The sequence below is a fragment of the Artemia sp. Qi Xiang Cuo genome, chromosome 20 (assembly GCF_049724085.1).
Source record: "Artemia sp. Qi Xiang Cuo chromosome 20, ASM4972408v1, whole genome shotgun sequence".
NCBI classification, from domain to species: Eukaryota; Metazoa; Arthropoda; class Branchiopoda; order Anostraca; family Artemiidae; genus Artemia; species Artemia sp. Qi Xiang Cuo.
In genome coordinates, this window is record NC_142813.1 from 6,405,521 (window position 1) to 6,433,111 (window position 27,591).

The following is a 27,591-nucleotide window of genomic DNA, read 5'->3' on the forward strand; positions in this document are numbered from 1 at the left end:
TCACGTATTGTCTGTTTAAAATTACGAGCAAAGAGTGAGGTGTTTTGGAGGCATAACCCCCTCATATACGTCATAATTTCTGTTCGTTTTAAATTTTAATGTTGCTCATTATTTAAGTTGGAAAAACTTGTTTTCTTATTATTTAATCAAGGAGGCACACTTGTGCCTCTATAAAGAGGCGACCCACCACAATGTTAAGCGATTTCCGGTCCTAGTGGTCGCAGAGAGACAGCGGTGATCGCATTTTGTAGCCCAAGCTCCAACTAAGAAAAGTGCAAAATTTTACCCCACCCCCTCCGACTTTATCTTCATGGGTAAAAGTGGGACGGAAGTTTCGACCCTCCGACCAAAGCCCCCCTTTAACGTTGTCCGATTGGGCTGAAATTTAAAGGTTAAGCTTTCCTAGGGCCCGGGAGCTTATCCTCGAAATTTCAGCTCAATCCGATCACATCCTTCCCTGTTTTCCAAAAACCTCTAAATCTAGCTACTTAAAGTTCATTTCTTTTTTTTTATCAGCCACGCCTACAGGCCACAGTTGGCAACGGATCCGGGTGAATGAGGACTCATTCGAAGTGGAATTCGACCTGTTAGGGCCTTTTGATATTTTTAGACCGAAAAAATTATCCCCCGAATTTACATTTACGAAAAACCTCGTTTTCCTATAAGAGCCCATGTTAATTTTTCCCACCACAGCCCCCCTTTAACGATGTCTGATCGGGCTGAAATCAAGAGGATAGGCTGTCCTGGGGCCTGGGAGTTAATCCTTAAAATTTCAGCTCAATCCGATCACTCCTTCCCTGTTTTCCAAAAACCAAATATCAAGTTTTGTGGGGATTTGCTTGCGTCAAAAATACATCGCACAGAATAAAAATAATGTAATGTCTCTGGGGTAGAGTGGTTGCTATTCCTGACTGTCAGGCGAAAGATCCGAGTTCGATTCTCCGTCAGAGAAATTTTTTATATATTGAATTTAAAGTTTAAAAAAGAAACTCAGTTTCTTTTTTAAATCCAATCTATTAAATCCTTCGGCTCAACAGGCGTCTCCAGAAGAATATCACAGTCGGCTTTCAGGTTACAGGTAAGTCTCCACTGCTTTGATAACATGGGGACTGGGGTTACTGATAACAATATTAATTTGCATATGATTTGATTACTCAGGGATTAAATGCCTTAACACAAGAATCTTTAAAAGTGGGGTGTTTTGAAGGCAGTCGTCCCCCATCTATAACTGCTGAAAAGATCAGCCAACAGTCACTCAAGCAATAATATGTTATAAACTGTACAAAAACGTGCAGAAATTATTTGAAAAAAACTACGTTTTCTGAAGAGTTAAAGAGGCTGAGTCACAAGTTCGAACCTTAAAACGTACAGGGATATAGAGGTGTAGTATAGGGGGCTGCAGATCCCCAAACCCCCGCTTCCGTATATAGAAAGGGGTCTGTGCCCTCTATATATATATATATATATATATATATATATATATATATATATATATATATATATATATATATATATATATATATATATATATATATATATATATATATATATATATATATATATATATATATATATATATATATATATATATATATATATATATATATATATATATATATATATATATATATATATATATATATATATATATATATATATATATATATATATATATATATATATATATATATATATATATATATATATATATATATATATATATATATATATATATATATATATATATATATATATATATATATATATATATATATATATATATATATATATATATATATATATATATATATATATATATATATATATATATATATGAAAAGACCATAAGCCTTTACACCAATTGTGTGATTTCGCGAAACTGTTTGAGAAGAAAAACCCATTTTTCAAAAGATGAATTTTCGAGGATAAGGCAAATATCATCCGGAAGGTGTCAACCCTCCTTAAATTTATTACCATCTTCTATGGGTTGGTAAACGAATTCGCCATGGATTATCACGGAAGTAACTTAAACATGTTTGATTCAAGATCGAGTTCATTGCGGTGTCTGAAAAACAAGGTGGAACTCCCGCCTAGCCCTTAGGCTACTTGAGAGAAATGGCGGTTTAACCCCTGTCCTAACCGAAATCTAAGGATTTTTCGCGATTGATTTTCTGTATCTGTGCATATTTAGCCCATTTTTTTGCGTTTTTTTTTGCTTGATTTTGAAGTTCAACCTCCGCTACAAGTTCTGCTACAAGTTCCGCGCTAGCACCAGGAACAAGTTCCGTGCTAGCACCAGGGTTGCCACTCAGTAAAAAATGACAATAGGTTTTAGTGATTTTCTTGCTGATATTGTGATTTTCTTTAACAATCTAGTGATTTATGTGCAAATTTAGTTATTTTTTTAGGCAATCTAAAAAATAACTAGAAATAGTGATAAGTCATTAGGGGTGACAACCCTGGGTATATCCCCCTTTTCTCTCTGCTCTGCAGTTTTATTTGCAGAAGTATTTTGATTGGTCTTCTCAGAATCGCTTGAACTTCTTCACTCTATTCTATTATTATCAGTGCATTTGGTCCAACCTTTTCGAGAGAGCAGGGGCTTTATCATGGTGTATTCTTAAGAGGGCTGAATCGGGCTATATTCTCGAGAGGAGATGATAACAATATCTAAAAAGTTAAATTTTTTACTACTATTTTTCGATTTAGCTTAAGGGAAGGATCTGAACTAAGCTAGGAAATAGTGGTATCTTCCCCCTGTATATCCCCCTGTCTTTTGTAAAAAATGAATTAATGCACATGTAATGATCAATCAAACTAATTAATTTTAGAACCTAATTAATAAACTAATTAATTTTTAAAAACTAATAATTCTAGAACCAACGCAAAATAAAAGACATGGTTGAAAGTACAGAAGCTGTTTGTGTTGTACGACCCAGCGAACCTTTTGATGACATCAGGTCGGACAAACTGGTTCCCGGAGATATAATTGTAATCCCGCCTTCAGGGCGTGGTATGCCCTGTGATGCATTACTCCTTAGAGGCACAGTCATTGTTGATGAAAGTCCACTAACAGGTTCCTTTTTTTTTTTAATTTAATTTTACTTTCTTAGTAAAAGAATTTGTTTTTGTAATGCTTAGCTTAAAGTAGTTTCGAGATTTTTAAGGATTTACCACTTTAGAACCGTTAATGATTCTTATTTCAGCTATATATCAAAAATCTAAAACAGAACTAAACTAATATAGCCTATGCTAGCCATATTAATCGCAGGTATGAGCTTATCCAGGATATTATTGGGGGGGGGGGCACAAAGACGTCTAAAATCATGTCAAAATTTTGTTTTTCTGCATTTTTGTTACGTTTTCACGAGTCGGACAAAAACCTCAGGGAATTTAAACCTGGCACCCCCCCCTCCTGAATACGGCCTTGGTTGCATGTCAACACATTATTTACCTCTGTTAAAGCATTAGAGTAAAGCCGGATCTGAAATAGCTTTAACTTTTATTAATTAATATTCTATTAAATCTATATAACTTGTAATGCAGCAAACTCACCCAGTGTCAAGCTTTCTGATTTAATGGCGAATGCTCCTCCTTCATCGTACCTTGTTTGAAACTTCTGCTGTGGCTCCTCGTAAGCACTCCCCCAAAAAATGAAATCATTGTTTATACCGAGCCTAATATGGGGTGTTTGTTCTTTCCTTACCCTTTTGAGGGCTACTTAACAAAACTAAAAAACCTCCTCCTTACCATCTTTTTTAGAGCTTCCGCTTTTTCTGACACCTTAAAAATCTTCAGATATTTAAAGTAATTTCTTATAATTTCATCTCAGCCTTATCTGGGCGTCTGTCTGGTTTAAAACTACCTTTTTTTGCTATTTGTAAAAACTATTCTAGGCATTCGGTCTTTGTCGATACGTAGGTCTTGTTTTGGCCACTTAAACCCTAAGTCCTTGCCACTATCCTGTTTACCATCTTGTGGGCTATTTAGAAAAAGAAAACTATTCCAGGTATTCGGTTTTTGTTCATCCGCAGTCTTGCTTAGGCCACGTAACCCCTAAATGCTTTGTATCATTGTTTCTTTACTATCTTGTTCGCTATTTAGAAAAACTGTTCTAGGTATTCTATCATTATCCATCCGTAAGACTTGCTCAGGCCACTTAAGCCCTAAGTCATTGTCCCCATCGTTTTTTCACCGTCTTGTGGGCTATTTAGAAAAACTATTCTAGGTTTTTTGCCTTAGTTTACCAGCAGTATTTGCTCAGGCCACGTAAGCCCAAGTTCTTGCTATCATTTTTTTTACCATCTAGTGTGCAATTTAGAAAAACTGTTCTAGGCATTCTATATCTGTCCAAAATCCCTCAGTCCTATCATCCGTAGGACTTGCTCAGGCCACGTAATCCCAAGTTCTTGCTGTCATTGTTTTACCATCTTGGGGGCTGTTAAAAAAAAAAAAACTTCTAGGTATTCGGTTTTTGTTCACTGTAATACTTGTTTAGGCCACGTAAGCCCCAAGTCCTTGCCATCATCGTTTTTTTTGCCATCTTACGGGCTATGTAGAAAAACTGTTCTAGGCATTCTATCTTTGTCCATCCGTAGGACTTGCTCAGGCCACGTAAGCCCTAAGTCCTTGCTACAATCGCTTTTTACCATCTTATGTGCAATTTAGGAAATTTTTCTAGGCATTCTATCTTTTTCCATCTGTAGGACTTGCTCAGGCCACGTAAGCGCAAGTTCTTGCCATCATCGTTTTTTACCTTCTTGTGGCTATTTAGAAAAAACTGTTCTAGGTATTCGGTTTTTGTTCACCCGTAGTACTTTCGTAGGCCACGTAAGCCATCATAGTTTTTTTTTACCATCTTACGGGCTATGTAGAAAAACTGTTCTGGGCATTCTATCTTTGTCCATCCATAGGACTTGCTAAGGCCACGTAAGCCCTAAGTCCTTGCTACCATCATTTTTTACCATCTTCTGTGCAATTTAGAAAAAATGTTCTAGGCATTCTATCTTTGTCTGTGAAAAATGTTGAGTATATACAATTTATCAAATTAAAACATACACAAAACTCACTGATTGTTTAAGAAGGCCAAGAAGCTAAAGACAAGTTTGGATTTCGAGAGGCCAAGGCCCCATTTCTTTCCCGTATGTACGTTCTTGTTGAGGAAATACGAATCACCTCAGCAGGCTGAACAACTGGAATGATAAGATTAAGTTTATATGCTGTCCTACATAGTGGAAAGGGTGGATAAGGAGCCTCCTCTCAAGATCAATATTGATCCAAATAGTCCCCTTCCCTTTTAAAAACAAGGAAACTATAACCTAAGCATTCAGTTGTTTGGAATTTCAAACTAATTACCCCTACCCCATAATAAAGAAAAGTCCTCAAGGGTATACTTTTTCAGGTATAGTTGTATCGAGGTTTTGTACTACTACTACTACTAACAACTCACCACAGCACAAAGCCGCCTGAGGTCAACCTTGTTATGCACGCTGCTTCATACTAATCCATTCAAAGCCTACCTCTTTACACCCTCCCTGGAAGTTCCCATTTCCCTTAAACCTTTCTTTTTGACATCTTCCCACCCCAACCGCGGACGAGCTGCTTTCCGTTTAGATCTAGACAGTTGACCGAAAAGGACAATCTCCAGCATTCTGTCATCCTTTATCCGGAGAACGTGCCCTAGCCATCTCAGCCTTTCTCTTATTTTAGCATTAGAAAGCGAAATTGAATCACACTTTTGGTAAGCCTACTGTTAGAAATACAGTCAGTCAGCCGGGTACCCAGAACAATCCGTAGGTAATTTCTCTGGGAATAATCTATCAAAACTTTATCCGCTTTTCGGAGCTCCCATGTTTGAGACCCGTATTTGACCACTGTCATTACTGTAGCTTCTAATATTCTAATCTTGGTTTGTAGACTTATCTTACCTATTTTTTCAAACTTTTTTTTCAACTGTAAAAAAAACACCCTGTGCCTTGGCTATTCTACTTTTAACATCTTCGCTGCTCCCACTGTCCTTACTAATAATACTACCAATGTAAGTGAAGCTGTCTGCATGATAAATCTTTTCGTTTGCCAACGTCACCGTTTCATCTCCACTTATTCCTAGCCTTTGCGACTTAGTATTTTTAATACTAATTTTCTAGCACCCTGAACTCACAAAACCTCTAATATCCTTCAATTTGAAAATCTTCCAGTATATAAGGGCACATCCCTTTGGGATGGCTTATTTTGCCCTAATGCAAAATATTATAACAGTTTATTGGAAAGTTACTTCTTATTGGAAAATTGGAAAAGGATAGAAATTGGAAAAGGATAGAATGATAGGATAGAATAGCAAATTGAAAAAGCAAAAGGATAGAATAGCAAATTGGAAAAGGATAGAAATTGAAATAAAAAGCTGTATTTTGACATGGGGATAGAATGATATTTTCATGTTTAGTATATACAGTTTTGAGTTTCATATTGATTTAACCATTTACCTTAGAAATTTCTTAGAAGGGATATGTTTGCTAAATGGTATCCCAAACTCCCACTGCTGCTGTTACCGCTACATCCTTAACACGCTCATATTTTTTAACTTTTCAATAGGATTTTTTTTTTCCAATTCATTTTTTTCAATTAATTTTTGTTTTTTCATTCAAATGGCAATGTTTTTAAAACTCATTTTGGTAACTGCAACAGTACCCTATGCAAGAATAATATGTAAATTTCTTTAGCTTTACGTGGGTCCCATTGTTGAATTTCTCGTTTGCTGATTTTATAATCTCTGGTTACTATTTTCAACAAACTTTGAAGCGAAAACTGACTTAATACGGAACCGGGGGAAAAATTTAGGGTATGTGGCATCCGGCCTTTAATACGGCTGATTCCAGATTGTTTGAAAGGTGTACTTGGTTTTGTACATTCAGCCATTGAAACTAAAAAAAAGTTAGTGGCGACTGCTAGGATATGCAAACAACTTGACTGTAGACGACTGCTCTTTTAGATAACTGCTCGTCTAAAAAAGCACTGACACAACTGCTGTACAAACAGAGGTTATTAATCTTCATTATTTTTTAATTTTTTTTTTATTATTTTAATTTTTTTTTAATTTTCATTAATTTTTATTAATTTAGTTTCAATATATTACAGAGGAATCTTTGACATTAGTCATTTTTTGAATTGTATCAAGTCCAATATCGGTATCTAGGCAAAAAACTCACAGACAAGCTATATTTGTGCGAATATTTCTAAATAAAGTGCTGATCATTAACTATATGATATTATAATGGTTGTAGTGGTAGCTGCAGCCTATTAAAAGGTGAACACGTCCCATAGCAACCCAAAAAAATTACCTGAAACCCCTAAAAATTATGTCAGATTTAAACAAAAAGTACACTATTGGGATTGCCTTGGACGAAAGCACAAAACAGGAAACTTATTCAGGAAAAAGGAAACGCAAAACAGGAAAATTGGGTTGTAAGACTAGGAAATCTTCTGGCTTGAACAGCAGGAACAATCAATTTTTTGGCATGGGAATCAACATCATGGCCTCTTTTTTCCCTGCTGCTACCGGGGTGCTTGAACATCATAGAGAGCTTTTTAAGGCCTTTTTTTTATGGAAATTGTTACATCTACTCGCTTTTATGATTAAAAAAAAATAATATTTAAATACAATCAATTTTGGCAAAAAAAATGCATTTTCGTATACAAAATGATAAATGACGTCTTAAATGTAGATTACAACCACAAAATATTGCAAAAACTTATATAAGGAAACATTAAACTGAAAGATTATACGGCCCTTGAATACGCTAAAATCAAGGTTAAGGTTAGTTATAGTATAGAACGAACTCTAGCTGATTGTAACTGAAATATTAAAATAAATCATATACACGATGATACAACATACTTATACTTTTGACAAGATAATATAACACAATCATCTTTTGAAAAGTTGCTTCTCTTGGGTATGGTGCCATATCTAACTTTCTTTGCTGCATAATTCCTTTTGGTTCGTCTTTTACTATTCCAACTAAGAAAAGCCATAGGCTTTTTCCTGTATTTAAAGATGTTCTAAAAATGTGTGTTGCGTCAAGCAACTCCAGAGGAAAATTTTATAGTAAATTTTTATAGTAAAGAACAAACTCTGGCCCATAATAACTGAAATATTAAAATAAATCATCATATGCATAATGATGCAACACATCTATGTTTGAATTGATCCCTCAAACATCTATAGGTGATGTTGCAGTCGCCTGCTAGTTCTAATAGTCAGCTAGCGATTTATTAAACTAAGTAAGGATTGTCTTAAGACCTGAGATTGTCTGAGACCTTTCCAAAGTGTATTTACAATTCGTACTAACATATTATCAATTTTTAAATTTATCAGAGGCAAAGGTAATATAGTAAAGTAAAGGCCATATATAGTAAAGGCCATATATAGTAAAGGTCATAGGGCTTCAATGTTCTTTTTCCAGACGTTTTTCGTATGGAAATTGTGGTCGTATAAGCTTCGGAAGAGGCTCATTCGATTGGAAATTGGAAGTTCTAGTGCCTGTTTAGGAGTGAAATGACTGGAGGGCAACTACCCCCCCCCTCCCAAGCACTCTTTTTCCTAACTGCAGCCAATCAAAATTTTGAGATAGTCATTTAGTTCAAAATAATTCAAAGATCATATAACAAAAACTCAAGGGTCGATAAACCCCAAGAGCCGGGGGACACGTGTTGAAAGTTATGCCCAGGGCCATATTAGGCTGTTATGGAAGGGGTGGTCGCATAAACTTACGAGAAGGCTCATTTGATCGGAAATTGAAAGTTCTATTTACCTTTTTAAGAGTTGAAAGTAATTGAGGGCAGCTACCCTCCCCTCACGCCCTCTTTTCACCAAATTTATCAGATTAAAATTTTGAGTTATACATTTTGTTCAAAATAGTTCAAAGATATTATAACCAAAACTCTGGGGTTGACACCCCCCCCTTCCCCAGAGCCAAGGCACACTGTTGGGAGCTATGCCTCGAGTTGCATATAAAGTTTGTGTAGAAGGTATGTTCTAGGTTTTGTAGAAGGTATATAATCTTCGCTCTAAGAACGCCCATTTGATTAGAAATTGTAATTTCTTGTTCCATTCAAGAGTCAAAAGTGATAGGACGGCAACTAGCCTACACCCACCCTTTGTCCCCAGATGAATTCCATTGAAATTTTGAGATAGCCATTTTGTTCAAAGTAGTCCAAGTATCATATGATAATGCCCTCTGGGGTTGAAACAGCCCTGCAAAGCCCAGGGTCAAGGGCTGTAAGTTATTCCCCAGAGGCGTATAAGGTTTCATGGAAAAATATGGTCGTATAAGCTTTCAAGAGGCACATTGGATTGGAAATTGAAAGCTTTAGTTCCCAATTTTAAGAGCCAAAAATGATCAGAAAGCAACGGCCCTTCCCCATGCCCTCTTTTCCCCAAACGCTTCTGGTCAAAATTTGAGATAGCTATTGTGTTCAATTTAGTCCAAAGATTAAATAACAATGCAATCAGGGTTTATACAACACCTAGAGCCCTGGGGCAAGGGTTATAAATTATGTCCCAGGGGCATGTAAGGCTTTTTATGGAAAAGGTGGCGGTATAAACTTTTAAGGAGCCTCATTTGATTGGAAATTGGAAGTTCTATTTTTCTTTTAAGGAGTTAAAAGTGATCGGAAGACAAATCAATGCTCCTGGGGGGAGCACCTTCCTTCTCAAAAGCATCCGATCTAACTTTTGAAATAGTCTTTTTGTTCAAAGTAGTCTAAATATCACTTAACAATGCCTTCGGGGTTGACACAGTCCCTAGAGATCGGGGCATTGGTTGTAAGTTATTCCTCAGGGTCATATCAGGTTTATATGGAAGTGTGGGACATATAAATTTTGGAGGAAGCTTATTTAATTGATAATTGAAAGTTTTAGTTCACTTTTAAGAGTCAAAAGTGATCGGAGAGCAACTACCCCCCCCCCCTTCACGCCCTCTTCCTCCAATGTATTGGATAAAAATTTTGAGATGGCTCTTTTGTTCAATATTGTCCAAGTGTCAAATAACTATACTTCCGTGTTTGACCCCCCCCACACACTCCAGCTCTTGGTGAAAGGGCTATAAATTATGCTAGTTACCCATCGTTAAAATATAAAGTTTTTATGGAAGGCGTGGTCGTATGAACTTTGGAGGAGGCTCATTCGATCGGAAATCAAAATTTCTTTTGCCCTTTTTAAGAGGCAAAAGTCATCAAAAGGTAACCCGTCCCAATAGAAATTACAATAAATAACCGAGTCATACTCAAAACTAGCAGAAATTGACATGAGTAGGGCTCAAAACCCCTTTGAGGGCAGCTACCCTCCCCCAGAATATAATTTGTGCTTTACTGAAGAAAAAAAACACAAATGACTGTGCATTGTCAGTTTAACATATATATGCTGATATTTATTCCATAAAATGTTAATAATATTTGATTGATTAAAGTTATAAAAGTGAAAACAATTAAAAAAAATTTTTTTTCAGTAAAGTGCAAATTATGTTCTGGCCTTGGGAAGACGTCGGGGTTTTCAGCCCTATTCATGTTAATTTTTTCTCGTTTTGAGTTTAAGTCTGTTATTTATTGTATTATTCAATGGGTTTTATTTATTGATCGATGCTGATTTGTGGTAGTTTTACGCTTGGTAGATTATTTGTTTCTATTTTTGCACATGCACCCTTTTAAATATGTGGACATACGCGTAAATAGTAGTGTTTAATTTAGTTTTATACCTCCTCTAGTTGACCTGAAAAATTCAACTTTATACTATTCGTAAAAAAATCTATCTATGCTTTTTGACAGCTTGAATAGACTTGCACTATTTTGATTTAGTTAAATTTTTAGAGTAGAAGTAGTAATGGAAGTAGCCCGAAAGTTTGAACATAACACCCTTAGTCGTTCTTGTGATATTCCTGAAATGTCTTATTGGTAATCAGCATACACACCGTGCTTTTTTATTTATCTTAAAGCAACATTTAGTTTTAAACATTCAGCTATGCTTAAGAAAATGGCTATCTTAAATTTTGATTGAAAGTGTTTGGAAAATTTTGAGCTAAAGAGGAGGGCTGATTGTCCTCTAATCACTTTTGACTCTTAAAAAGAGTACTAGAACTTTGAATTTCCAATCAAATTAACTCCTTTAAAATATCAATGATATTACTTGCTATGATAGAGTAGCGCTGCTTCTTATATTGCTTATATTTCCTTTTAATTCCCTTTAGTTATAGTTTTTGTTTTAGTTTCTAAACATAATGGGCAAATTGCATAACTGTGGGGAGTTGACAAACGCAATAGCCCTAGAGATACAGCTACAAGACCGTTCAGCTATGCTGAAGAAAATGGCCATCTTAAATTTTGATTGAAAGTGTTTGGAATATTTTGAGCTAAAGAGCTAAAGATATATATATATATATATATATATATATATATATATATATATATATATATATATATATATATATATATATATATATATATATATATATATATATATATATATATATATATATATATATATATATATATATATATATATATATATATATATATATATATATATATATATATATATATATATATATATATATATATATATATATATATATATATATATATATATATATATATATATATATATATATATATATATATATATATATATATATATATATATCCCCATATGGGATTCATTCTCAAAATATTTCTTTTCGCTATTTCAAGATTATGAAGGTTTTAGGACAGTATTAGAGTTCCATCAGTGTTGCCACGCATAACCAAGAAAAGAAACAGAGCTAATTTTAATAAGCTTTTCGTCAGTAGTATCAATTTTTTGATTCCCAAAGACAACTTCACCTTCAAGGGGAAGCTACACTTTTTTAAACTGTTTTAGTTTTAGTTTTACCCTTTTAGTTTTGTTTTTGTTTAATTGAAACTCCTCCTAAACGTTTCAACTTAATACCCTTAGTGTCATTAGTTAGAGTAACGATAGAAGTCGTATCAAAAGTATACCCATAGTGTCTTCTGGCTAGATCAAAAGCTGTCACAACTTACCCTGAAAAGTCTAATTTTATAATGTAAACTGTTATTGTGATATTGCTTTGTCACCCTATTAACAATCTACGTGATCATATTTTGTTTTGATTTAGTTCAGCATCCGCCTAAATATTTCTTGAAAGATTCACCTTAATACCCTTAGCTTGTACAGGAGCCAAAGTTGTAATAGCAATAGTAGCATTAGTAGCAGTATGCATATAGCACCTTTTTTTCAACATCTCCTTCAACACACGATGAAATTTTTAACTTAATACCATCAACTGGTCCTAAAGCATTGCTGATACGTCCTCTTGACAACATATGTGGGTACAGTGTGTTTTGATTCGTTTCAATACATTTACAATATTGCCCAAAATGTTTGCCTTAATGCCCTTAGGTTCATTAGCAGTAGTAGTACCACTACTTATAGTAGAAGCAGTAGGAGCAGAGTTAATAGTAGTAATCTTAGCTTTAGTAGCAGTACTAGCAGTAACAGTAATAACAATAGTAGCAGTAGTAGTAGTTGTAGGAGTAGAAACAGTAGTACTATGATGCAAATATTGTCTTTTGGTTAGTTCAACATCCCCCACAACAACCGTTGTAAGTTTTTCCTAAGATATTGCTGATATGCTCTTTTGACAACTTGCATATGGATGGCAGGTTGTCATCCGTACAACAGAAGTTTTCAGAAATACTCTCTGAAAATTTGCTATGACATTATCGATTTGCTCTTTTGATAACATTTATATTCATATACTTCTTGAAGTTTTCATCTTAATGCTCTTAACCTTACAAGTAATTGCGATTGAAGTAGTAGTTAGAGCGGTAGTAGTAGTAGTAGATTGAAACCTACTTATTTTATTAGTTAAAAAAGAAAAAAAAACAGAAATGAGAGACAGACTGTAGCAGTGGAATCTTTGCGAACTATAAAAAGTGATGGGGGAGCAAAGCCGTATCCAGGAGTAGGTAGGGGGTTTGTCCCCCCCCCCGAAATGTTTGTCCGACTCTTAAACATAACAAAAATGAATATAAACAAATTTTTCATGCGTTAAAAAAATATTAACCCCGTCCCCCAGAAAAAAATCTTTTGTATTGGCTTTTGATCAACTGATCTTTCCCTTTTAAGTATTCTCTTAGAGTTCCAACTTCAAACACGAATCAATTCTTAAGATACGCTATTTTGACAATCTAAATGCACATAGTTTCTTTTGTTACTTCAAATTTTCCATCAATACTCTCAAATTTTTCCTTCATAGAATCAGCCTAAATAGTACTATTATCACAGTAGTTTCGGTGGTAGTAGAAGTAGCAGCAGTGTTAGTGTTGCATTAGTAGTAGTAGTAGCGGTCGTAGCAGCAGTATTAATAACGGTAGTAGCATGTACATATTACCTTTTGTTCATTTGAACATCGCTTTCATGATGCCCTGGAAGTTTCACCTTGACATGTTAATCCGTTCCAAAAATATTGTTGATGAGCTTTTTTGAAACCCTTTTGATGCTCTTTTCACCTTAATACTCTAAGCCTAACAAGTTGTTGCAATTGAAGTAGTAGTTGGAGAAGTTCAGTAGCAGTAGTAGTAATTGATCTTCCCCTTTAAGTATTCTCCGAAGCTTTCAACTTAATACCCAAATCAGTTCTTGAGATACGCCCTTTTGACAATCTGCATGGGCATAGTGTGTTCTGATTTGGTTCAAATATTCTCAAATTTTCACCGTCATACGTGTAGCCTTAACTGTACTAGTGTCATAGTAGCAGTGGTAGTAGTAGCAATAGTAATAGTAGTAGGTATATTTTGCCTTTTGGTCAACTGAACATCCCACTCATGATACCCCTGAAGTTCCCTCTTGATGTGATCAGCCGTTCCAAAAATATTGCTAACATTCCCGTATCAGCAATCTGTATACGCATAGTATTTTGTGATTTAGTTCAAGTTTCCCCTCGACGTTTCCTCAGATATTTTTTTAATATCCTCAGCCTTAGTAGTAGTAGTTGTAGTAGTGATAATGTGCAAATATTGCCTTTTTGGTCAATTGATTATCTCCCTTATCATTTCCTGAAAATTCCAAATTAATATACTCAGTCATTCCTGAGTTACACCCTTTTGACAGCCCGTATAGACATAACGTATTTTATTTAGTTCAACCCCCACCTAAATATTTCCCTGAAAGACTCATCTTAATGCCCTCCGTATTTTTGGAAAGAAGAAGTCAAACATGCATACCTTTTCTCAATAACATATACTATATGTAAACAATGAAAAAATTGCCTAACTTGCAGCCCTTGCCCTGAGGCCCCTTGGGGGGGGGGTGACATCCCCAAACGCATAATTACTGAAACTTTCAATAATGCTGAAAAAAATTGATGTCTCAAAACTTCGTTTGGATTTTAGTTTTGGGAAATGATGGGTGTGCGGGGGGGGGGGAGGATTGATATCTCTGAAATTATTTTCACTCTTAAAAAGGGCACTATAACTCCCAATTTAAAATAAAATGAGACCCATTTGAATTTAATACGACCACCCATTCCATAAAAACCTTATATGCCCCCAGGGCAAAACGTAAATCCCTTGTTCTGGGGGGAGGGGGGTGTCAACCCTCGAGGCATTGTTATTTGTTCTTTGGACTATTTTAAATAAAATTGTCACCGCATGATTTCAATCAGATGCATTTGGTGAAAAGAGGGGTATTTGGGTGAGGAGGCTTGTTGACCTCCATCATCAAGGGAACTAGAACTTCCAATTTCATCCAAATGAGCCACCTCTAAAGTTTATACAACCCATCCCTTCCACAAGAACCTTAAATGCCCTAGGGGCCTTGCTTACAACCCTCGCCCTCAGGCTCTGGTGGTTTGTATCAACTCCAAAAGCCTTGTTACATGAACTTTGGACTATTTTGAATAAAAGGACTGTCAAAATTTCTATTGGATACATCTTGGGAAGACGCGACGTGTCTTTGGGGGGGGGGGGGAGGGGGTTAGCTGTGCTTTGATCACTTTGACTCTTAAAAAGGGCACTAGAAATTCTGATTAAGGATTCAGTGAGGCCCCTCCAAAGCATATACGACCACCCTTCATATAAAAACCTTGTATGCCCTCAGGGCAAAACTTACAACCCTTGCCCCGAGAGCTGTAGTGGGGGGGGGGGTTGTCCTCCTCACAGACATAATTTCTGGACCTTTCAACTTCGACGAACAAAATTGCTATCTCTAAATTTCGATTGGATTTTAGGGAAATGATAGGCGTGGAGGGGGGGGGGCTGGTTGCTCTCAAATCACTTGGACTCTTAAAAGGGTACTTTAACTTCCAATTTCAAATCAAATGAGTCCCATCTGAAGTTTATACGACCGTCTATTCCGTGGAAACCTTATATGACCTCTTAGCATAACTTACAACCCTATCCCCAGGACGCTGGGGGTTGTGTCAATGCTAGATGCATTATTAGATGCTCTTTGGACTATTTTGAACAAAATCGCTATCGCATAATTTCAATCAGATGCTTTTGGTGGAAAGAAAGGTTGTCAGGGGGGATTAGATTTAAATGCCTTCCATCACTTTTGACTCTTAAAAAGGAACTAGAACTTTCAATTTTCAATCAAATGAGCCTTTTTTCATGTTAAACAACCATCCCTTCTTTAAAAACCTTATGCCTCCGCTGCATAACTTACATTCTCGCCCCCAGGCTCTGGTGGTTTGTATCAACCCTAACAGCCTTGTTATGTGATAGATAGATAGATAGATAGATAGATAGTTATCTAGCTATTATCTAGCTGTGAGAGTGGACTGTTCTGTGTGTATTAGTGTTTATCTTCCCACAGACTACAATAATGACCAATCTGAGCGTAAATTTGCGCTATCTTGTGAAAAACTAGGTTCATGTATGGACAAAATTTAACACTTAGGTTAACCTTGCTTTATAACTGGTGACTTTAATTGTAATCTGTCCAAGCAGAATTCTCAAGCTTCACCACGTACAACATTAGTTAAGGGCTTATTTAGTGATTTCTTGTGTGTTTTAGATAAATCGTCCGATTTTACGTATGTTCACACGTCCTCGCGAACTTCCAACCTGGACCACGTTGTAGTATCGTCAGATTGGCGAGCGGATATAGTGAAGGTTGTGTTTGATTATCAGTTGTCTGATCATCTTCTCATAACTTGCTCTATCGATATGCCATCTTCTGGCCGCCAAACCGCACCTCTTGCTCCTTCAGCACCTCGACTCCGTCGTAACTGTTCGAAAATTGATCAAGCCCTAATTATCGATTCGGTAGATTCAGTTCTGAATATAATCAGCGTCCCATTTTATCTCTTTAGGAGGTTAATTCAGTTACCTCTATAAGAGGTTTTAATTTGTTTCTATATTTAATGTGCAAATATTTACCATACTCTCTACTTTGCAGAAAAACACGCTGCTTATTTACAACAAATTCATAAAGGACTCAGTTCTAGGTGGTCGTCAAATCCAGATCTCGTTATTTCATGTAATCCAGCTAAATTTTGGTTTTCAGTTTGGAAAGAGTGTGGACGTCTGAATATGGCCATTGTGAACAGTATGAGAATTTTCACGAAGCTAAAGTTTTCTAAGGCCCTGGCTCGGCATCGGAAAAATCTAGTCAATTATTATTCTGCCCGTGCCAAACATGATAGAAATATGATCTTCAAGTTTGTCTCTCGTTCTGCAAAAAATTCTTCTTGACCATCCCCAGCCGACATCCCTGAAGATAAATTGTATGCACATTACGAATCAGAGTTCTCAGATCCTGACCCCTCCATCGAACAATCTTACGAGGCTGCCTTAGATCAGTTTCTATCTTCTCATCCCGATGAAGATTTTATCGTCAGTACCCGCACTGTTGAAGATGCCATCTGTAGACTCAAATGGAAAGGCTCATCGGGCATTGACGAAGTCAGTGCGATCCACTTGAAACACGGAGGTAAACTTCTCGCGGCACATCTCTCTCTGCTTATGCATATAGTCTTCTCCGAAAGAATTGTTCCTGCATCTTTCCGCATCAGAGATCTGACTCCTATTTCTAAAAAGAGAAAATCTGAAACTCAATGTACAGCATTCCGTCCGATAACTGTAGCTACGTCACTGTGCAAGCTATTCGAGTTACTGTTAATACAGGAACTCGAAAAAGGATGATACACTCCTCCGCATCAGTTCGGCTTCAAGCGAGGAACTGGATGTGCTGATGCCTTAACAGTCGTTGCTAAAGTCTTGATAGATGCCGAATCTTCTGGAGAGAGCCTTTCTTTGGCAGGACACGACATTAGACGTGCATTTGACTCTCTAATCCATGCTGCGATGCCTTTGAAGGCCGGTCAACGTGGTTTGAATCTAGCTGTCATTCGTTCTCTCAGGAATCTATATTCTAGATTACGGATCCAACTGAAGCTACCTCCTGAAAAGGGTTTGACCCCCATTCCGCGCACCCGACTAGTTCCAGTCAAGAAAGGAGCGCGTCAAGGAGCAGTGACTTCTCCTGACCTTTTCAATAACTATGTCCTCGATGCACAAGATCAATGTCCATCTTCGCTGATTCTGTCATCTGCTAACTTGTCTTTGGTATGTTACGCGGACAACATCCTGAATCTTAGCCGAACCCTTCAGCGTGCAATTGATATCTTCAAAATCCTTGAAGCCGAAAATCTTAAAGTTGGACTTCAGTTCAACTCTTCAAAATCGGAAATCGTCCTATTCAGTTGGAAAACTGATTTTTGTGTTCCTACCATTGCCCTTGGTTCTAGCTCTGTCCAGCCAGTGGATCACCTCATTTATCTAGGTTTAACCATAGGTTCGTGTACCCGTCACACCCGAAAACTTGTCCTCGAAAAGCTTAAACAACGAATTTCAACGTCTTACGTTTCAGTTGTATCGTGCAAACTCCGATTCAACCGGCTGCTTCTAGAAAGCTTGTACAACGCCATCGCTCTTCCTCACATTTTATATGCCACGCCCTTCTGAAAACTTCTCACTAAAACTGACCAGTATATAATCAGAGCTATGTATTTTCGTTTTGCGAAGTAATTGCTTCGTCTACCTCCGTGGTATAGGAATTTATATGTCATTGAAAATTTTAAAGTCGCAGACCCTGACGTCGCCGTCGCTAGATGAATAGCGAAGCATACTAGACAACTACGCAGAAATCCACATGAGTGGTCCCATCTGCTCATTCAGTGAATCAGTGATTCGTTTTCTTTGTTGGTTCAGTTTGTTATAGTTTGTGTCTTCTTTTTTTACTTTTTTCTTTTAAGTGCTCCGTCTTGTTGTATGTTGATTTGACGGGTTTTTCAATAAATAAATAAATAAATAAAATATATTTAATGCTCTAAAGCCACAAGGACCATGGCTACCAAAAAATAACAAACAAGAAAACAACTTACACGCATACAACAATAATTTCAACACTCACAAAAAATAGCAAACAAGAAAGCAACTTACACGCATACAACAATAATTTCAACTCTCACCCCATCCCCTTTACAGAAATCTATCTCTATGTGACATACCCAATTTTATATAATTTGGTATCATTCTTATTGTCCCATAATTTTTTTATCCCATTACTGAAACCAGCCATTCACCTGTCCCCACATTTACCAAAAAATAAATATTTCCTTAAATCCTGTAATTCGGGACAAAGGGCCATGAAGTGAGGCAGATCCTCACCATTTTCTCTACATATGGGGCATGAGTAAGGACCGTCCATTACCTTCACCCTCCCTAAATATTTCCTCCTTTCTCCAAGTGCTAGAAAATTACCCCTCCCTGATATATACCACTTAATTTCTTCACTGTTTAAACCCGCTTTAAAATAAATATCATATCCCCAGACCTCCTTCCATTGCCAGTAAACGCGGAGGGATGCCGAGGCTGCGACTTGACACTGCCATTTCTGAATCTCCTGATCTTCCAGCACACCCTTTACTAATTTTGCTACATTTCCTACTTCCAGCCCTATCCCTTTCCGTTCATTCCAAACACCTGATAACCCACAACTATTTAAAATTGATTTCACCTGGGAAGCCCATGAACTTTTCCTTCTATCCTGCAACACCTCCAGATAAGCTGCATTTATTAACCTATTATTCTGTAAACCAATCTCCTTTAACACCAGACTATTAAATTTCCCGCCTAGCCCTAAAAGTCTCCTGGAATGTCCTAAATAAATTCTCTCCATTTCCCCCCCTTTTTCAAAACACCAAACTTCCCCACCGTAACTCAATACTGGGTCTACCTTCGTCTCAAAAATTCTCTTCTATAGCTTAATATCCGCTGATCCTAAATGCCTTAGGGGACTCTTCAATAACGCCCATGAAGCCTTCTGACCCTTCCAACTCACTATTTGCACCTACTCACCCCACCTCCCTGAACTTGTAAACTTACATCCCAAATAAATAAAATCCTTAACTTCTGTCATCTCTTTCCCTTTAAAATAAAACTTAATCTTTTCCCTTTCTTCTTTTCCAAAAACTAGTATAACTGATTTATCAATATTCAAAAATAATTTTTTACTCCCCAGATAACTATCCAAACCATCTTTTGCAAATCCGGAGCCGATTTCGAAAGCAATTCTATGTCATCTGCAAATAATAAACAAAACAGCTCCAGCGACATTAAATTTAAAATAGGGACATTTCTATTTCTAAAATACTCCTCAATATCATTAATAAAAAGACAAAAAAAAGGCGGTGATAGAGAGCATCCCTATTTAAGGCCTAACTTACTTAAAACTGGCCTAGAATAAGAAATACCTACCTTCACTACTACTGTAACCACCTCACACATTTTCATTATAACTTCTACTAACCTAATTGGCAATCCTAATTTCACTAATACCCATTTCAACATACTCCTTGAAACTTCATTAAATGCTCCACTAATGTCCAAAAACGCCGTATATAGCCTATTTTCCCTATACTTCGTATATTTACCAACTAAAACCTATAAACAAAATACTTGATCAATTGTACTTGTCCCAAACCCTGCCTGACATTCAATTAATCTACCTTTATATTGCAACCATTTATCCATCCTATTAGACAACACTCTACAAAATAACCTACTGATAGAACTTCCTAGACTTATCCCCCTGTAGTTCTTGTGCTGGTTTCTTTCTCCTTTCTTAAATAATGGGACCATAATCGATATCTGCCAATTTTGCGGCCATAGAGGTGTACTTAGAATTGCCGAGAATATCAATGCAAGCACTGGCAGTATCCATGCCCTTGACCATTTCAACAGCTTAGTTGGTACTCTGTCGATGCCCGATGCTGAGTTCCCTCTCATGCTTTTCAAGGCGTACCATATTTCCTCCTGTCCAACCGGCTCCAGTAGGTTAGCGTCTTCTAAATCCAACTCAATATCGGCTGTCTCTTCTAAACTATCCATCTCCTCATCAGATTTTTCTTTATCCTCTTCGGTGTATATCTCTTTGTATTTTTGTTCTAAGTATTCTGGCAAGGTTTCGGCGTGAGGGACTGAATCAGTCAACCTTCTATTTTTTGTTGATTTCCTAATTAACTTCCAGAACTCCGTTGCATCATTCACACTAAATTTTTCCCGTATTTTTTGGCTCTCTTCCTCTTCAAAACGTCTCTTCTTCAACTTAAGAAGTCTTTTATATCCCCTTCGCTTGTCCCTAAAAACCTGTAATTTTTTTTTCCAGATCAACTGTACTACTAGCCTTAAGCAATCTAAAAGCTCCTAAAACCTCCTTCTTTTCCTCCCATTCTTTATAAAAAAAAACTCATCAAACCAGTACTCCTACCATATTTTCTCCTACTTGTCACCTTAGTTTCAATCTTATACAAAACCCCCGACAAAAAATCAACAGAACCTGCTATATCCCCTTCCCTTGCAATATCTTCACTCTTCTGAATAAATGAATCCAGCCCTCTATCTTCAACTAGTACCTTTTTCAACTTCTCCTCACTATCATTATCAAACCTTAAACCTTCCCTCCATTCAAGCTCATTACCCAACTTTCCCTTGACCCCAATTTTTTTCCGGCTCTCAGCCCATCCTCCCCCTCCAAATTCAACCCTAATAGGCATGTGATCCGACCCAGCCAGCGCCATCACCTCAAAATCCACACAACAAGAAAGAAGCTTCAGACTAACAACCCCATAATCTATAACACTTGGAGATTTACCCGAAAAACATGTAAAATCCCCCCCTCCTTTATCCTTCCCTTTCCTCCCATTCAAAATAACCAAATTCTGCTTACCACAAAAATCCAATAATTTTTTACCCCAATTATGCTTTCTCCGATGACCGTCCTTACTCGTCCTACTCATAACCGACGGCTCAATCGTATAAACTCCATTCATTTTTTCTAGTTCGAGATCCACCTCCTCCTCACGGGCTTCTTCGTCCTCCCCTTTATATCCGTTAAAATCCCCTAGAAAAATAACATAATCTGACGGAAACTGTTCTGAAAAACGATCCATCTCATTTTCTAATATCTCGCAGGTATCTTCATCACTAAAAGTACTAGTTTCCGGTGGTAAATACACTGAACAAAAGATAAGCGAGTTACCACCTAAAGATACTCGCACCCATGCTAGATTACATGAAACACTTTTCAACCGAGGTACATTTCGCCATCTTTTCGTTATCAATAATGCAACTCCTCCATAAGTTCTACCATTCTACGATCGCATTCTTTGTGATCCAAAATAAGAAAAACCTTCTACTCTCTCCTCTTTTTCCAGTCACGTTTCTATTAATGATACAACTGAAAAATTACGACATTTAAGAAGACACTCTTCTTTGAGATACGAAAAACCCTGAACATTCCAATGCCCTAAATGACGCTCGTAATTTGCACCATGGCCCTGCTTATCCTATCCACTATCTGAGCGAATGGATTGTGATGGGTTAAATAGCCGCCTAGGCTCCATGTTTTAGGGTCGTCAGCTCTAACCGGCTTACTCTTCTGTATGAGGTGGTCATCTGGGCTAATACTTTGTTGGCTGTTACGTTTGGGAGCCCCTACAGGCCCGACAAAAGTTGATGTGGAGCCTTTTTTAATAACCGAATTTTCACTGTTCACCCCATTTATTTCGTTATCACTACTAGGCTCCTCCACTACACAAAAGAAGGATTGAATTGAGAATGAAGATCCTGAACGCGATCTTGAATTGCAAGTTTCTTCCAGGTTAAACCGATTATTTTCAGAAACCAAACTCGTTACTAAACTTTTTTGTGACGCTGATAAAGACCCAGGTTCACGGTGAAACTTTTGTCCGACATTTTCCTTAAAATGGGTCATGGTACTCGCTGATGACTCTATATTAGGGGCATTCTTAAATTGACGGTCTCAAAATTTTTATTGGATGTATTTCGGGAAAACACGACGTATGGGGTGGGGGGGGGGGGGTAGCTGCCCTCTGATTACTTTCACTCTTAACAAGGGTACTTTAACTACCAATTTCAAATCAAATAATCCCCATCTGAAGTTTATACGGCCACCCATTCCATAAAAACCTTATATGCCCTCAGGGCATGACTTGCAACCCTGTCCCTTGGGCACGACTTGCAACCCTGTTCCTAGGGTACTGGGGGTTGTATCAAACCTAGAGGCACAGTTATATGTTTTTCGGACTATTTTGAGCAAAATCGATATCTCTCAATTTCAATCAGACTCGTATGGTGAAAAGAGGGGTAGTGGGGGGGGTCTAGCTGCCCTCCATCACTTTGGCTCTTAAAAGAGAACTTCCTATTTTCAACCATATGATGCTCCTCTAAAATTTATACAACAATCCCTTCCAAATAAACCTTAAATGCCCTCGGGGCATAACTTACAACGCTTGCCCCCTGGCTTTGGGGGTATGTTTCAATCCAAAAAGCCTTGTTATATGATATTTGGACTATTTTAAACAAAATGGCTATCTCAAGATTTCTTTTAGATGCAGTTCGGGACATTACGACGTGTGCTTGGGGGGGGGGGGGCGGGTACCTGCTTTCCGATCACTTTGACTCTTAAAATGGGCGCTAGAGCTTCTTATTACCAATCAAATGAGTCCCCACCGAAGTTTACATGACCATGCTTTCTAAAAAAAAACCTTATATGCCCCCAGGGTATAACTTACAATCCTTGCCCTTAAGGCTGGGGGGGGGTTTCATCCTCAACGACATTATTTCTAGACCATTAAACTACGTTGAACAAAATGTCTATCTTAAAATTGTGACCGGAAGTGTCTGGCGAAATGATAGACGTAGGGGGGGGGGGTTGCTCTCCGATCACTTTCTACTATTAAAAAGGGCACTAGTCCTCTCAATATCCAATCGAATGAGCCCTTTTTAAGTTTATATTATTTAATTAAAATTAAAGAATTATAATTAAAGAATGAATTCCTTGCGACACGCGGGATTTGAACCGTGAGCCCTTAAGTCATGAGTCTCGGCCAAATCCACTACACTGCGACAAGGTATATGGTATTTTGATTTTTCTATGACGTTTTTTGTAAACCATTATGATTGATTTTCTTTTCTTTTTTTGTTTATTATAGGCCAGTAAACACCCAAACGCCAGAAAATTCACTCCCTCGAAAATACCCCACACCCCAACCGCAAAAAATTTCCTCCCGAAAAAATTCCCGCAGAAATTTCCCCTCCCTTGCAGAAAATCCTCCCCAGCGGAAATCCCCCCCGCGGATAATTCCCACTCTTATTCCCCCTGGATAATTCCATATGTTAATTTGAAGGAAAATAGAAATTGATTTATTGCTGTTAAACACCCTATAAATTAGCCTAAAAATTATAACTTAATAATGTAAGCCGTTCTCGAGATATTGCTTTGTCACCTTTTTCAAAATCTACATGCTCATAGTTCGTTTTGATTTAGTTCAACATTCGCCTAAATATTCCTTGAATATTTAGAACTTATTCAAGAAAACTACTGTTCATCCAAAGTTTTGTCCAGAATTTTACTTACAGTTCAATATTTTGGATCTCAGGCAGAAAATTGAAAAAGCGATTTACCTGTAATTTACTGGTAAATTTACCACCAATTTACCAATTCTACCAATTAGTAGTGGTGCATACACTTTAACAGCAATAAATAACTTTCAATTTCCCTTCTAATGAACGTCTGGAATTATCCAGGGAAGATGTGGGTGGGAATTATTCGGGGGGGGGGAATACCGTGGGGGAATACGTCTATACCCGTAATTAAAGTAAAAATTGTTAGATATGATGTAACAATTAATAAAAAATAAAATTATTCATAAACAATATTTATAATTTTTTATACTTTGTATGGTATGTTTTAATCAGGGTCACCGGCTAATCTTGAATAAAATTCTATTCAGATGAATACTGTTCAATCTCAAATTCTGAGGTTGAAACCGCCAAAATGATTGGACTAAACACCATTGACTCGTTTTTTGACAAATCCTGGATTTTTTAAAGCAAAGTTTAAGATAGATGTGATTTTAAACCTGTATTTGATGTCCTGTTTTGGCAAAAAATCATGTTATCTTCATTCATATCTTAACTTGAGTTGGATTTGTTTTGTAAGGCTTACTGTTAATATTTTTGCTTACTGTTAAAACGAAGTTTTCTGATGTAAGTAAAGATCGAAAGTGATACTTCAGACGAACTTTACTTGATGCTTCTTCGTAAATAAATATACAACATAATAAAAAAATATGCACCATATTTTTGAAAAACTAATTTTACAAACAGACTTGTTATATTTCTATATATTGGTAGAATTCTGATCAATTAGCGCTTTACTGAAAGCTAGGGTTTCATGTAACTGAACCACCGTGCAGCTGAACCACTGTGCAGCTGAAATTACCGGGCCGCTGAACCCCCATGCAACTGAACCCCCGTGAAACTGCAACCCCGTGTAACTGAACCCTCGTGTGACTGAACCCGATTTAACTGAGCCCTCGTGCAACTCATCCCCCGTGCAACTCAACCTCATTTAACTAAACCCCGTCTAACTGAACCCCCGTGCAACTGAACCCCCGTGCAACTGAACCACCGTGCACCTGAACCACCATGCAACTGAACCACCGTGTAACTGAATCCTCGTATAGCTGACCTCTTGTGCAACTCAACCACGGTACTTACATTGAGTAAAACACAAGTTAGAATCTCTACATGTTCAACCTTGTTGGAATTGTTTGCTTTTTAAAGTCATGAAATAAATTAATAAATTGTTGAAATAAATTAATAAAGATAATGTTCTCTTTTTAAAATCATAAAATAAATGAATAAATTGTTGAAATAAATTAATGAATAAATTATTTGATTTTTAATATCGGTAAATAAATGAATATATTGTTGAAATAAATTAATGAATAAATTGTTTGATTTTTAAAGTCATGAAATAAATGAAGAAATTGTTGAAATAAATGAATAAATGAATTCTTTGCTTTTTAAAGTCATGAAATAAATGAATAAATTGTTGAAATAAATTAATAAATAAATTGTTTGCTTTTTAAAGTCATGAAATAAATGTATAAATTGTTGAAATAAATGAATAAATAAATTGTTTGCTTTTTAAAGTCATTAAATAAATGAATAAATAAATTGTTTGATTTTTAAAGTCATTAAATAAATGAATAAATTGTTGAAATAAATGAATAAATAAATTGTTTGCTTTTTAAAGTCATGAAATAAATGAATAAATTGTTGAAATAAATGAATAAATAAAATGTTTGCTTTTTAAAGTCATTAAATAAATTAATAAATTGTTTAAATAAATTAATAAATAAATTGTTTGCTTTTTAAAGTCATGAAATAAATGAATAAATTGTTGAAATAAATGAATAAATAAATTGTTTGCTTTTTAAAGTCATGAAATAAATGAATAAATTGTTGAAATAAATGAATAAATAAATTGTTTGCTTTTTAAAGTCATGAAATAAATGAATAAATTGTTGAAATAAATGAATGAATAAATTGTTTGCTTTTTAAAGTCATGAAATAAATGAATAAATTGTTGAAATAAATGAATAAATAAATTGTTTGCTTTTTAAATTCACGAAATAAATGAATAAATTGTTTAAATAAATGAATAAATGAATTGTTGGCTTTTTAAAGTCTTGAAATAAATTAATAAATTGTTAAAATAAATTAATAAATAAATTGTTTGCTTTTTAAATTCATTAAATAAATGAATAAATAAATTTTTTGATTTTTAAAGTCATGAAATAAATGAATAAATTGTTGAAATAAATGAATAAATAAATTTTTTGCTTTTTAAAGTCACGAAATAAATGAATAAATTGTTGAAATAAATGAATAAATAAATTGTTTGCTTTTTAAAGTCATGAAATAAATGAATAAATTGTTGAAATAAATGAATAAATAAATTGTTCGCTTTTTAAAATCACGAAATAAATGAATAAATTGTTAAAATAAATGAATAAATAAATTGTTCGCTTTTTAAAGTCATGAAATAAATGAATAAATTGTTGAAATAAATGAATAAATAAATTGTTCGCTTTTTAAAATCACGAAATAAATGAATAAATTGTTGAAATAAATGAATAAATAAATTGTTCGCTTTTTAAAATCATGAAATAAATGAATAAATTGTTGAAATAAATGAATAAATAAATTGTTCGCTTTTTAAAGTCACGAAATAAATGAATAAATTGTTGAAATAAATGAATAAATAAATTGTTTGCTTTTTAAAGTCATGAAATAAATGAATAAATTTTTGAAATAAATTAATAAATAAAATGTGCTCTTTTTAAAATCATAAAATAAATGAATAAATTGTTGAAATAAATTAATGAATAAATTCTTCGCTTTTTAAAATCAGGAAATAAATGAATAAATTTTTAAAATAAATTAATGAATAAATTGTTCGATTTTTAAAGTCATGAAATAAATGAAGAAATTGTTGAAATAAATGAATAAATGAATTCTTTGATTTTTAAAGTCATGAAATAAATGAATAAATTGTTAAAATAAATTAATAAATAAATTGTTTGCTTTTTAAAGTCATGAAATAAATGAATAAATAAATTGTTTGCTTTTTAAAGTCATGAAATAAATGAATAAATTGTTGAAATAAATGAATAAATAAATTGTTTGCTTTTTAAAGTCATGAAATAAATGAATAAATTGTTGAAATAAATGAATAAATAAAATGTTTGCTTTTTAAAGTCATGAAATAAATGAATAAATTGTTGAAATAAATTAATAAATAAATTGTTTGCTTTTTAAAGTCGCGAAATAAATGAATAAATTGTTGAAATAAATGAATAAATAAATTGTTCGCTTTTTAAAATCATGAAATAAATGAATAAATTGTTGAAATAAAAGAATAAATAAATTTTTTGCTTTTTAAAGTCATGAAATAAATGAATAAATTGTTAAAATAAATGAATAAATAAATTGTTTGCTTTTTAAAGTCATGAAATAAATGAATAAATTGTTGAAATAAATGAATAAATAAATTGTTTGCTTTTTAAAGTCATGAAATAAATGAATAAATTGTTGAAATAAATGAATAAATAAATTGTTTGCTTTTTAAAGTCATGAAATAAATGAATAAATTGTTGAAAT

General features: G+C 35.1%; 1 protein-coding gene across 1 annotated transcript in view; it reads left to right on the plus strand.

Moving 5' to 3' along the window:
- The window catches only part of LOC148939815 (polyamine-transporting ATPase 13A3-like), a 150,635-nt gene that overhangs the window by 28,103 nt on the left and 94,941 nt on the right, over positions 1–27,591 (plus strand). Inside the window, exon 8 of the mRNA XM_089106456.1 lies at positions 2,878–3,076. Within this exon, the coding sequence (XP_088962582.1) occupies positions 2,878–3,076 (199 nt within the window). The remainder of the gene's footprint in view (positions 1–2,877; positions 3,077–27,591) is intronic.